Source organism: Aquarana catesbeiana, linkage group LG08 (genome assembly GCF_042186555.1).
Source record: "Aquarana catesbeiana isolate 2022-GZ linkage group LG08, ASM4218655v1, whole genome shotgun sequence".
NCBI classification, from domain to species: Eukaryota; Metazoa; Chordata; class Amphibia; order Anura; family Ranidae; genus Aquarana; species Aquarana catesbeiana.
The window spans coordinates 17,331,951-17,345,399 of NC_133331.1; the positions used below are offsets into that span (position 1 = coordinate 17,331,951).

Here is a 13,449-nt window from a genome sequence, read left to right on the forward strand (position 1 = left end):
TTATACTCGAGTATATACGGTATATATTATGTGTGATCCGGCGCACGGGTACCGCCCTGTAGCGGTAAAGCTGCTATGTGGTGGACCTGAACCGCATAACCAGAGTATGTGAAAATACACAATATTGTCCTGCGCTGCGCTCTTTGATTCATCAGGTTTCCTGCAGCCATAGTTATGATGTAACCTCTTAGTAAGAGTAATGTGAGTCCAGGTACAACGTCGTCTCTCTGTTATTCTGTTGCAGCGTTTGACATGGTGTATGACCCGCTGTTAGCGATGGAGACTTTGATATCGTTGGGGTTTGAACGGGTGCTGACCAGCGGGTGTGACAGCTCTGCACTGGAAGGCTTGCCTCTAATAAAGAGATTGGTGGAGCAGGTAAGATTGGAGCTGATTCCACTCCATGTACACCGATGGAACGCTCTTCTTGTGCAATGGCCTTAATTTACTAAAGGCAAATAGACTGCGCACTTTGCAAAGTGCAGTTGCTCCAGAGCTTAGTGAATGAGGGGAAGCTTCACTTTACAAAGAATACCCATCCATCACATGCAAGGAAGAAAAAAAAATTTTGCTTACACAATTGGATGATGAAAGACCGCAAGGGCTCATCTACTAAGCTCTGGAGCAACTGCGCTATGCAAAGTGCACAGTCTGTTTACCTTTAGTAAATCAAGCCTCTTTTTTTTTTTTTCACTCCATTATACTCTACCTACGTCTCTGGAGATTCGTATCGCCATTCTTGACATAACGGTATTTATTTTATTTTAGGCTAAAGGCCGGATCATAGTGATGCCAGGTAAGAAAATTCACCGTCATGCATAACAAGTGTGTGATTCATGTCAATTTAGAATTATTATCCACTTGAAGACCAGGCTTTTTTCTGGCACTTTTTGTTTACAAGTGTAAATTAGTATTTTTTTTTTTTTTGCTAGAATATTATTTAGAACCCCCCCAAACATTATATATTTTTTGTTTGCAGAGACCCTAGGGAATAAATTGGCGATTGTTGCAATTTTTTTATCTCGCACGGTATTTGCACAGCAGTTTAAAAAATATAAATAAATACATTTTAATGATTTAAAAAATGCAATATATACCCCAATAGTTTTGTAAAATACGAAAGATGATGTTAAATAGATACCTAACATGTCACGCTTTTAAAAATTGTGCACACTCGTGAAATGGCAACAAAATGGTGACAAACTACCAGACTTAAAAAAAAATCTACATTGATGACGCTTTAAAAATGTTTATAGGTTACCTGTTTAGAGTTGGAGGAGGTCTAGCGCTCTAATTATTGCTCCCACTCGAACATTCACAGCAATAACTCACATGTGGGGTGTGAACACCGTTTACATATACTTGCGTGTGCGTTCGCTTCTGCGCCCGAGCACGGAGGGATAGGGGTGCTTTAATTTATTTTTTGACACTGTTTCTTAAATTTTTTTTTGATCACTTATTTCTTTTACAAGAAATGTAAACATTCCTTGTAATAGAAATGAGGATGACAGGTCCTCTTTATAGAGAGATAAAAAAAAAAAAAATGTGTTTACTTCCACCCTAGACCGGAGGTGATGTCATAACGTCGCTCCGATCCTCCAAGGCCATAGAGGCGATCAGAGATGAGCAAGTCAGCCTGACTGCATTACAGCAATTGGATGAGGGCGGGGGGGTTTCAGAACACGGGTGAGCCTGGCTGTATTACAGTAGTAAGGTGGGTGGGGGAGGGCGTGTCAGACCACAGGTGAGCCTGTCTACATTATAGTAATTGAGTGGTGGTGGTGGTGGTGGTGGTGGGGGGGGGGGGGTTGTACTAACGTAGGTGAGCCTGACTGTATTACAGTAATAAATGATATGGTGTCAGACCACAGGTGATCCTGTCTATATTACAGTAATAAATGGGGGGGCACAGTGTGTCAGACCATGGGTAAGCCTGGCTGCATTACAGTAACTGAGTGGCATGCGGGAGGGGGGCATGTCAGACCACAGGTGATCCTGTCTGTATTACAGTAATAAATTATATGGTGTCAGACAACAGGTGAGCCTGGCGGTAAAACAGTGATGCATTGGGTGGGGGCCATGACAGACCACAGGTGGGACTGGCTGTATTACAATAATAAATTGGATGGGGGGGGGGGGGGCAGGGTGTGTCAGACCACAGGTAAGCCTGGCTGCATTACAGTAATTGGGTGGTATGGAGGAGGGGGGCATGAGACCACAGGTGATTTTTGTCTGTATTACAGTAATAAATGATATGGGTCTAACAGGGCTTTTTTAATGCGGTAAAATAATATGTGACTTTCTGTTCCTGTAGGGGGCGGTATAACAGAGAGGAATCTGCACCGAATCCTGGAGGGCACCGGAGTTGAAGAGTTCCACTGTTCAGCCCGATCTACCAAGGAATCATTAATGAAATACAGGTACACGGCACAGCCACAATACTACAGTATTAAAGATCTATAGCAGTGATGGCGAACCTTGGCACCCCAGATGTTTTGGAACAACATTTCCCATGATGCTCAACTGCACTGCACAGTGCATGAGCATCATGGGAAATGTAGTTCCAAAACATCTGGGGTGCCAAGGTTCGCCATCACTGATCTATAGCCTAAGTGATGTATAACGGGCTGGTTCTTAGAACGATCGATGGATACATAAATAGAGAAATAAGTACAAACTTTCACTTCCCATGAGAATACGTTCGATGATCCGGGCAGCCACAATCTGAGGTGTCTGGAAGTAGTGACTGTGATCACGCTGCCTCCAATGCGATGCACAGGGGGAAATCGGCAGCAATGAAAACACATAGAGAAGGAGCTCCCAGACCCAGTGTAGTATTGCAGATCCATTTATTACAATAATGGGGGGAAATGCATTCACAGACAGGTAGGGTTAAAGAGAAGTTTCAGATTCTCAAACCGCATCCCCCCCCCCCCACTCCCACCCCTCCGGCGCCATATTTATTTTATTTGGTGCATACGCTGATGTGCTGAATGGCTCTGCCCAGCCTTTGGGTCCATGCAGAGCTCTCTGACACAAGTGCACATATGTAGGAGATTTCCCTGCAAACAATGCAGAGGTTTAGAACTTGCATAACAGCTACCTTTCTGCATGCGGGCGTCGGCGAAGAGGCAGGGCAAATCTTAGTTTATTTTAGGGTCTGATTTTTTTTCAACGCATCCAATTCGCATGACAGGCGAGTGTGACCGGCTCTCAACGGAATCGCACATGTGCGGGGCGGCTGCAGTGCGAATTCCAAAAGGGTCCGGTTCAGGTGTGAATTCAGGCAAAAATTCAGGCTTGAATAGCACCAGTGAACAGAAACGCATCGGACCCCATTCTGGGAACCACGGCCACACAAATGTGAACCTGGCCTCAGTTCAGAATTTGGTTCAGAATTTGGTCCAGTATTCAGTATAGATTGAGTTCACACTATTGCGAATTGGAATGGGCAGGAGAGTGTGACCGTCTCTCAATGGAATCAGTTCACACAACTCAGGGGCGGCTCTGGAGCACACACCAGAAGAGTCCTGTGCGTCTTTGGCTGTTTCAGGTCTGAATTCAGCCCAAAATTTGGACCTAATTTGGAACAGGGACGCACCGGACCCCCTGCTGTAAGCTGCACCGCACAGAGTGTAACCCAGCCTCAGTATTTGGTCCAGTATTCTAGTATATTCGGTCTAGTATATTCGGTCTAGTATATTCGGTCTAGTATATTCAGTCCAGTATTTGGTTCAGGATTTGTTTCGGGTCCAGTATTTGGTCCAGTATTTGGTCCAGTATTTGGTCCAGTATTTGGTCCAGTATTTGGTCCAGTATTTGGTCCAGTATTTAGTTCAGGTCGAGTGTTTGGTCCAGCGTTTGGTCCAGCGTTTGGTCCAGCGTTTGGTCCAGTATTGGGTCCAGTATTGGGTCCAGTATTGGGTCCAGTATTGGGTCCAGTATTTGGGCCAGTATTTGGTCCAGTATTTGGGCCAGTATTTGGTCCAGTATTTAGTTCTGGATTAGGTTCAGGTCCAGTGTTTGGGTCCTGTGTTTGGGTCCAGTGTTTGGGTCCAGTGTTTGGGTCCAGTGTTTGGGTTCAGTATTGGGTCCAGTATTGGGTCCAGTATTTAGTTCAGGATTAGGTTCAGGTCCAGTGTTTGGTCCAGTGTTTGGTCCAGTGTTTGGTCCAGTATTGGGTCCAGTATTTAATTAAGGATTAGGTTCAGGTCCAGTGTTTGGTCCAGTGTTTGGTCCAGTGTTGGGTCCAGTATTGGGTCCAGTATTGGGTCCAGTATTGGGTCCAGTGTTGGGTCCAGTGTTGGGTCCAGTGTTGGGTCCAGTGTTGGGTCCAGTATTGGGTCCAGTATTGGGTCCAGTATTTAGTTCAGGATTAGGTTCAAGTCCAGTATTGGCTCCAGTATTTAGTTCAGGATAAGGTTCAGGTCCAGTATTGGGTCCAGTATTGGGTCCAGTATTGGGTCCAGTATTGGGTCCAGTATTTAGTTCAGGATTAGGTTCAGGTCCAGTGTTTGGTCCAGTATTGGGTCCAGTATTGGGTCCAGTATTGGGTCCAGTATTGGGTCCAGTATTTAGTTCAGGATTAGGTTCAAGTCCAGTATTGGCTCCAGTATTTAGTTCAGGATAAGGTTCAGGTCCAGTATTGGGTCCAGTATTGGGTCCAGTATTTAGTTCAGGATTAGGTTCAGGTCCAGTGTTTGGTCCAGTATTGGGTCCAGTGTTGGGTCCAGTGTTGGGTCCAGTGTTGGGTCCAGTGTTGGGTCCAGTGTTGGGTCCAGTATTGGGTCCAGTATTTAGTTCAGGATTAGGTTCAAGTCCAGTATTGGCTCCAGTATTTAGTTCAGGATAAGGTTCAGGTCCAGTATTGGGTCCAGTATTGGGTCCAGTATTGGGTCCAGTATTGGGTCCAGTATTTAGTTCAGGATTAGGTTCAGGTCCAGTATTGGGTCCAGTATTGGGTCCAGTATTGGGTCCAGTATTTAGTTCAGGATTAGGTTCAAGTCCAGTATTGGCTCCAGTATTTAGTTCAGGATAAGGTTCAGGTCCAGTATTGGGTCCAGTATTGGGTCCAGTATTGGGTCCAGTATTGGGTCCAGTATTTAGTTCAGGATTAGGTTCAGGTCCAGTGTTTGGTCCAGTATTGGGTCCAGTATTGGGTCCAGTATTTAGTTCAGGATTAGGTTCAGGTCCAGTGTTTGGTCCAGTATTTGGTCCAGGTCCAGTATTTGGTCCAGGTTCAGTATTGGGTCCAGTATTTGGTCCAGGTTCAGTATTGGGTCCAGTATTTGGTCCAGGTCCAGTATTGGGTCCAGTATTTGGGTCAGGTCCAGTATTTGATCTGGTATTTGGTCTGGTATTAGGTTCAGGATTCGGAATTGTGAGTGAGCCCACTCTTGGCTGAGAAGCAACCCCACTCATGAATGGTCTCGGGATGCATAACACAGGACTGATGGTAGAGTTTACCTTTTCTTCTCTGGACAAGGTTTTTTTCCGGATGCCCCAAACAATCAGAAAGGGGATTCATCAGAGAAAATGACTCTTTCCCCCAGTCCTCAGCAGTCCAATTCCTGTACCTTTTGCAGAATATCAGTCTTTCCCTGATGTTTTTCCTGGAGAGAAGTGGCTTCTTTGCTGTCCTTCTTGACACCAGGCCATCCTCTAAAAGCCTTCTCCTCACTGTATGTGCCGATGTCCTCACACCTGCCTGCTGCCATTCCTGAGCAATCTCTGCACTGGTGGTTCCCCCAATCCCGCAGCTGAATCATCTGCAGGAGACGGTCCCGGCTTTTGCTGGACTTTCCTAGGCGCCCTGAAGCTACCTTCACAAATGCAGTGGAAATGTTTTTTTATGGCGATAAGTTAATTTTCATGGCAAAGAGGGACTTTGCAAGTAATTGCAATCCATCTGCTCACTCTTCATAACATTCTGGAGTGTATGAAAATGACCATCCTAAAAACTGAGGCAGCAGACTTTGTAAAAATAAATTTAATATTTGTGTCATTCTCAATTTTTGGCCAGTGTTGTAGAATATATAGAATACCCTCTATACCACCAAAGGGGGAGGGGAGCCTATTATAGTCTACCTTGAAATACACAATGTTACAGCATATTAAAAATATGTAAATTTTTCGTACAAAAAATATAACAGACGTGTCTAGAGTATACTTCGTTCTTCAGCAGAATCCGATTCGCATGACATGTGAAATGACGAAGATTTCCATTAAAGCTGTTAATAAATGCGGTGCATCCATAGTGCCAATTTAAAATGAGTCCTGTGCGTTTTCTGCGGTGCAGGTGCGAATTCCAGGCTCATTGAGTTCTATTGGGAACGCTTCTGAATCACACATGGGATTTGGTTCAGTATTTGGTTCAGGATTCAGGCCCGGGTTCAGATATGTGCCAATTGGACGTTGTTTTCATCCGCATCCAATTCGCATGACCTGTGAGTGCGCTCGAAAAGGAGCCTAGGTCACACAGCTCCAGGGCGGACACAGTGCGGTTTCCAAAAAGGGTCCTGTGCATTTTTGGGTCCGGTTCAGGTGTGAATTCAGGCAAAAATTCGGACCTGAATCGGTGAACAGAAACGCACCGGACCCCGGCTCTGCAAACGGCGGCCGCATATATGTATATCCGGTCTGAAACATGGGAAAGAAAGAGATCAGATTGGTCAGTACAGGCACCAAAAAAACAGAACTTCCTGGGTTCACACATGTCTGATGAGAATTGAATGTCCGTTTCATGCCATTCATTGTATACAATTGTGTTGTTAGCTGTGATTGGTCACAGTGATCACATGGTACAGACGGGGCCAATCACAGCCCATTTGTACAATGTGATTAGCTGTTGCCAATCACAGCTAATTACAACAATAGACAGTGTCTACACACTGTCATTCAGTAAAAATATTTGCGTATAGCAGTGAAATTCACTACTATAAGAAGTCATTAGTATGTAAAACAAAAATAAAAAATATTGATCAGCTCCCCAGAGTGGTACAGTATTGATCTGGTCACGGTATGTAAAAAAAAAAAAAAAGAGAGAAAATATTTTAACCACTTCCTGCCCGGCCTATAGCAGAAAGACGGCCGGGCGGTGGTTGCGTTACCCTGACTAGTAACGGGCAAACAGTGGTGTGCTGTATCAGGCTCTTTACCACATGATCAGCTGTGACCAATCACAGCGTGTCACTAGAAAGTGTCGGTAACCGGCTTTCCTCGGTTCGCGCTGACAAGGAGAGCCGGTCAGTGGCTCGCCTGTCGGGGGGGGTCTGCGCTTATAATTATCAGCGCATTGATTATCAACTCGGCCCCCAGCTGTCAATCGGTGCCCTTCAAAGTGCCAATCGGTGCCCATCAGTAAAGGCTTTCAGTACCTCATCATCATTAGTGCCCATCAGTGCCGCCTATCAGTGCTGCATATCACTGCCGCCTATCAGTGCTGCATATCACTGCCGCCTATCAGTGCCCATTAGTGCACCCTACTAGTGCCCATCAATTCTACATATTAGTGCCTCCTCATCAGTGCCCGTCAGTGAAGGAGAAAACAAAGTTTTATAACGGAAACTAAGAAAAACTTTTTTTGAGAATTTTTTTTTTTTTTTTTTTTCGGTTTTTAGAAAAAAAAAAAAAAAAAAAAAACCCCAGTGGTGATCAAATACCACCAAGAGAAAGCTTTATTTGTAGGAAAAGAAAATTATAAAAATTTAGTTTGGGAGCAGTGTTACATAACCGCGCAATTGTCATTCAAAGTGTGACAGCGCTTTGGCCTCAATTTTTGCAAATAAAAAGATTTTTTTTATTTGCAAAATTTTTTAACAAAAACGAAGAAAAACAAGTTTGTTTGTTTTTTCAGAATATTTGTCCTTTGGTGGTTTAATAAATACCACCAGAAGAAAGCTCTATTTGAGTAAAAAGGATAAAAACTTTACATGAGTGTTGCATGACCGCGCAATTGTCATCCAAAGCACAAAGCAACCAAATATGTGTCAGAAACCATGAAATCAGGCTGAGACAGAAGTACAGTTAAATCCCACTTGTTTATTAATAAAAGTAAAAAGAACAAATGTAGTCAAAACATAGCCAAAGTTCAGTAACCGGAACGGATAGTCAGCCAAGCCAGAAGTCAGGGATCAATGTAGTGGAACAGCAAGCAGGATCTGGAGCCAGAAAGGATGTCGGCAAAGCAAGTCTTGAACATGATCGCACGAGAGTTTCTGTGATGTTGTCCAAGGCGAAGGCAGAGATCCTCTGGACTGGACGACTTAAGTAAGCAGGACTGAGGAGCAGGATATCATCAACAGCTGAGTCACTGTGGAGAGATAGGAGCTGGCAATTAGCTGACAGCTGAGCGGCCAGCTCAGAGAAGGAAGGGCTGAGCCCAGCCCCGACAATATGTCTTATTAATCCAAAGAGGAGGAAAGACAGGTCATGAGTGTTTTTTCAGTTTTGGTTTAGAATTTCAGTTCAGAAAGATTTTTTTTATTTTCAAAATGTTATAACAGAAACTAAGAAAAACACTATTTTTTTTTTTTTTTTTTTTTACTTTTTGGCCTTTTTTCTTTTTTTTTTTTTTAGCTAAAATTAAAATACCCAGTAGTGATTAACTACCACCAAAAGAAAGCTCTATTTGTGTAAAAAATAAAGATATTGAAGTGATTAAAGGGATGCATTTTTAATGCAAAAGCACTTTAAAAACTATTAATTAAAAAGTCAAATATAATACAAATATATACATACAATATAATATAAATATACACTTTTTTTTGTTTTTTTGTTTTTGCAAGAAGTTTTTATTGTATATTTAATATAAAGTACAAAGGAATACAAAGTCATATGGCATACAATTACAATAAAACTTTTCAGAAAATAAATGACAACAATCGTTTATGTATATATAATGTATATATGAATTTCCAGGCTTCAACTGATCTTAGGCAGTTGAAGCCTGGAAAGAGTCCTGGACCAGATGGCTTAACATCGGGCTATTATAAACCCTTTAACGAAACACTTCGCCCACATTTTCTAAAAGCATCCAATTCCATATCGCCAGACCACCCTCCGCCCCGTGACCTCCTCACAGCTCATATAACTGTTATTCCGAAACCTAATAAAGACCCTTCACTAGTCACTAACTATCGACCAATCTCTTTATTAAATGTGGACCTCAAAACTATATGCCAAAATTATAGCCAATCCTCTTTTGCCCCTATTACCAAAAATCAACTCATTAGACCAGGTAGGCTACATACCTGGTAGGGAAGCGAGACACAATAACCACTTAGGCTATTAACTTACATAAATTGTTGACCTCCACACAACAACATGGTTTTTTTTTTTATCCCTGGATGCAGAGAAGGCATTCATGGGGACTACATGTCAGAAACCCATAAAATGTTTGGCATACCAGACTGTATGTTGCAATTCGTATTGGCTTTATATTCTTCCCCAATGGCGCGGGTCAGAGTCAATGGCCACCTATCAAACGCCTTCCCAATATCGAATGGTACTCATCAGGGTTGCCCCCTGTCTCCTTAGATTATCTAGGGCTCAACATGGATAATAAGAATAAAGGGGCAACAGGTCTAACATAGTAAGCAAAGGTTAACTGGATTATGAGGTCATCACTGTAAATGTTTAACAACCACGGCAAGCTCTGCGGGTCTGAGGTGCTCTCATGGGGTTTGATCCGCCAATAGGCATCAGAAGTGGGTTGGTTAGGGCGTGTTTCCGAGGGTGATCGTTGTCTCCGGTAGCGAACTTCCTGGGTCTCCATAGGTTCACCTCCTGGGTTTTGTGGGTTTTGTAACCGGCGGATGGAATTCAGCGTAGCCATCTGGCACCTCCATCAAAGGTGTATCACAAAAGTGACGTAGATCCTCTGGCACTCTGAGGAGGGCTGCGATGTCGCTGACAGGCAGAAGGGAAACTTCCACCTGTATGGAATCCCTTTTGTGCGGAGGACCGAAGTTCTCCGCGTCGCTGCAGTGGGATATTGGAAAGATCCTGTAACAAGTGCCGTTATGTGAAATCTGGGTTTTATTTCGTGCCTTTCTCAGGATTTCTTCCTTAAGCTGATAATTATGTGGCAAATTACATCCCTGGGTGGATCCGAGTCCTTACCCCGAGGTCGGAGGGCGCGATGAATCCTCTCCATCCCTATTGGGGATGTAGAGGGTCTTTCCAATAAGTTATTGAATATGCCTACAACTATTGATTTTTAGATGATCTGCATCAACAGTTTCTAGGAGGCCTCTTAGTCTCAAATTGTGGCGTCTGCCACGGTTATCAAGATCCTCCACATGCCTATTTAGATCCCGGAGTTGCAGGGAGGTGTGTATCAATGGTTTGGTGGGCCTTGCTTATCATGGTGGAATGTAATGCCTGTATTCTTTCAACCCCCTTCCCGTGATTGACTGGATGTCAATGCCGAGGTCCGTGATCGCTGCCGTCAGGGTTTCTTTAATGTCCGCTGCCACTGAGTGGAGATCGGTAAGGCTGGGGTGCTGGTGCGGCGTCAGTATGATTTCATTAGGAGGAGGATGTGAGAGGGACATTCTCGCTGGTGTCTGACTAGAAGTCAGCTGCCCGCGCTGTGTGGGCGCCATATTGGCCGATTGTAACCGGAACATTTCCGGGATGGTGTATGTCAATCCTCTGACTTAAAACGTGGGGAGATCGTGACCGCGAGGTGGAAGAGCTGTGCAAGGATGTCCCCATGGTATTCCGGGCGTCTGACGGTGCTTAATACCTCCGTGGAAAACCAAAAGTCGGCTCTGTCAGCAGGGAGCTCGGGAGTTAAGCGGCCAATTTTATAACTGAAACAAAGAAAAACCATGTGTGACAGACTCACCCGGGACAGAGGCTTTTGGAGGGGACTGAATGTAAGCCTCTTGCCTACCGATTATGGGCCCTGGCATTTGGGGGAACGGTGCACTTTGTGAGCTGTATGCCTGGGGACCCTTGAGGTGGTGTTACTTTAGATTCGGGTCCTTGTCCCCCAGGACACACAGACTCTGGTAACCCTGTGTATGCCATATTGGAAATGGTGACTGGGAGGGTATGTCTTGGATTGCTTAAAATGGGACAGTAATATTTATCCACAATCTCTCCCAGGATATATGTGAAATCCTGATTAATCATAACAATGCTCAGGAGGGCACGGAGTCACATCGGCTGCTTTAAGGGATTAGTTAATTAGCTCATGTTGATTTAGGTTTCTGATTACAGTTGTATTGTAAGCCTGCTGTATATATTTGTGTGTCATCTCAAATAAATCAGTCCATGTTCAGCAGCTAAACAAGTATCGTCTTGTTTTGCGCTTGTGAGCGGTTGGAATATCTGATATCTATATTCAGACTGGGAGAAAGTGGTATATGACGAAAGCACTCAAGCAGAGTGTAGGGCTGTTTCGTTACACCATGTTTTTTTAAAAAACATTTTTAGCTTTTTTTTTGGTTTAACAAAAACTAAAATTCCATTTGGTGATTTAAATATCACCAAAAAGCTCTATTTGTGTGAAAAAAAAAATATAAAAAATTCATAAGGGTACAGCATTACATGACTTAATTGTAATTGTCACTCCAAAAGTGCATACTGAATTTTCGGTTTTTGTTTGAAATTTTTTTTTTTTATTCATTTTTTAGAAAAGGGATTTACAAATCCAATACATCACAATAATAAAACCAAGACAACATTTATAAAGTAGACAGGCAATAATAATAAAAAAAAAAAAAAAAATCCTTTTAAATCACATACCCAACCACTACATATTTTACATACCATTACATACATATAAATAAAAAGGTGTATATCCTATAACACTATCAAAGCGACCAAACAGAAACAAAGAAAAACATATTTAAAAAAAAAAAAAAAACATTTTTGGCTTTTTTTTTTTTTTTTAACAAAAACTTAAAATACCAGTTGGTTAAATACCACCACAAAGCTCTATTTGTGTGAACAAATGCTAAAAATGTCATATGGGTAAAGTGTTACATGACTGAGTATTTGTCACTCAAAAAGCTGAAAATTGGCCTGGGCAGGAAGGGGAGGGGGAAGTGCCTGGTATTGAAGGGGTTAAAGGGATGCATTTTTCTTCAGCTTTTCTTGTGCATTTTTACGCAAAAGCGCTTCAAAAACTATTTAAAAAAAATATATATTAAAAAAAAAAATTATAAACTGTTCTTTTCGGCAAAGTGCATCCTGAATTTTCAGGTTCAGACCACCACTTTCATTTTGGCGCACCACTACTTTCAAGGACTCCTCTGTGATCACGCTGTTTTCTGTTTCCCAGGAACCACTCCGTATGTATGGGAGCCACCATCACTACCTCAGAATATGCCATCAAGGTTGCCGATGTGGCCAAAGTCAGGACATTGAATGCCATGGCAAAGATTTCCTGTGATGTGACACGCCGTCCTCTAGGGGGAGCGGAAGCCGTGAGATTGAGAAGGCGGAGCAGAGACTTCTTCCTGCTAAAACTCTGCTGGCTGGTGGACACGTCGATTGGGGGGGGGGGGGGGACAGGCCTTGGTGGAAATGCTGCTGCATATTGGGTTCTTGTACTAATGATTGAGGGATTGGATGAGGGATGTGGCTCATTGATCAGCATAACTGTGATTGTTCAGTGTGTAGACCATATCTGGGCACACAAATACTGTGACCCCTCCCGGAGTGGGTGCATTGTGAGTATAAAGTCATTCCTTCCCTTTTATGCCGTGTTTAGAATTCTTCAAGATCCACAAATACCATTTCAGTCTCCATTGTCTTTTAGCAAAGAATACACGTAACCTTAGAGATGGACACTCCCAGCACACTCGGTCTTATTTATCAAAGTGTTTCAGTTCCTGAGTCTTCATCGCCGGTCTGATGCCCCCTTTTCTTCTCTTCCGGGTGGCACAGACTCTCCCCCCCCCCCCCCCAAACACTGTAATAAATAAGGGCACACAGGCAAGATTGGCTGCACTTGCTGACCAAGACGTTTACCAACGCGTTTCGTCAAAAGAGGTTGGTGATGAACCAGCCAAATTTTGATCCGTGTACGGCCAGGGTTACCGTTGCTACATCAATGACGTTAGCTTGACCCCATGCCGATGACACACAATGTCTCCCAGGTCTGGGGTGGTGTATGGCCAAGTTTTACAGTTGCTACATTAACAACGTTAGCTTTTTTCATTTTTTGCGCTATAATTAAAAAGCCAACAATTTAAAAAAAAAAAAAAAAAAAAAACAATATTTTTTACTTTCTGTTATAAAACGCATCCAATAAAAAAAGTTAAACAAAAATCTCAATTTCATCATACATTTAGGCCAATATGTATTCTTCTACATATTTTTAGTAAGAAAAAAATCCCAGTAAGCGTATATCGATTGGTTTGCGCAAAAGTTATCGCGTCTACATACTATGGGATATATACTGGAATATTTTTTTCTCTCAATATTTTAATG

The 13,449-nt window shown here is 43.0% G+C and overlaps 1 protein-coding gene across 2 annotated transcripts in view; it reads left to right on the forward strand.

The window, feature by feature from the left end:
- CUTC (cutC copper transporter) overlaps window positions 1-13,287 on the forward strand; it is a 35,058-nt gene extending 21,771 nt beyond the window's left edge. For both annotated transcript variants that reach the window (XM_073595560.1, XM_073595561.1), the window contains exons 6-9: window positions 245-378; window positions 769-796; window positions 2,315-2,420; window positions 12,296-13,287. In XM_073595560.1, the coding sequence (XP_073451661.1) occupies window positions 245-378; window positions 769-796; window positions 2,315-2,420; window positions 12,296-12,791 (764 nt within the window). In that variant the 3' untranslated portion in view covers window positions 12,792-13,287. The remainder of the gene's footprint in view (window positions 1-244; window positions 379-768; window positions 797-2,314; window positions 2,421-12,295) is intronic.
- Window positions 13,288-13,449: the final 162 nt, after the last annotated feature.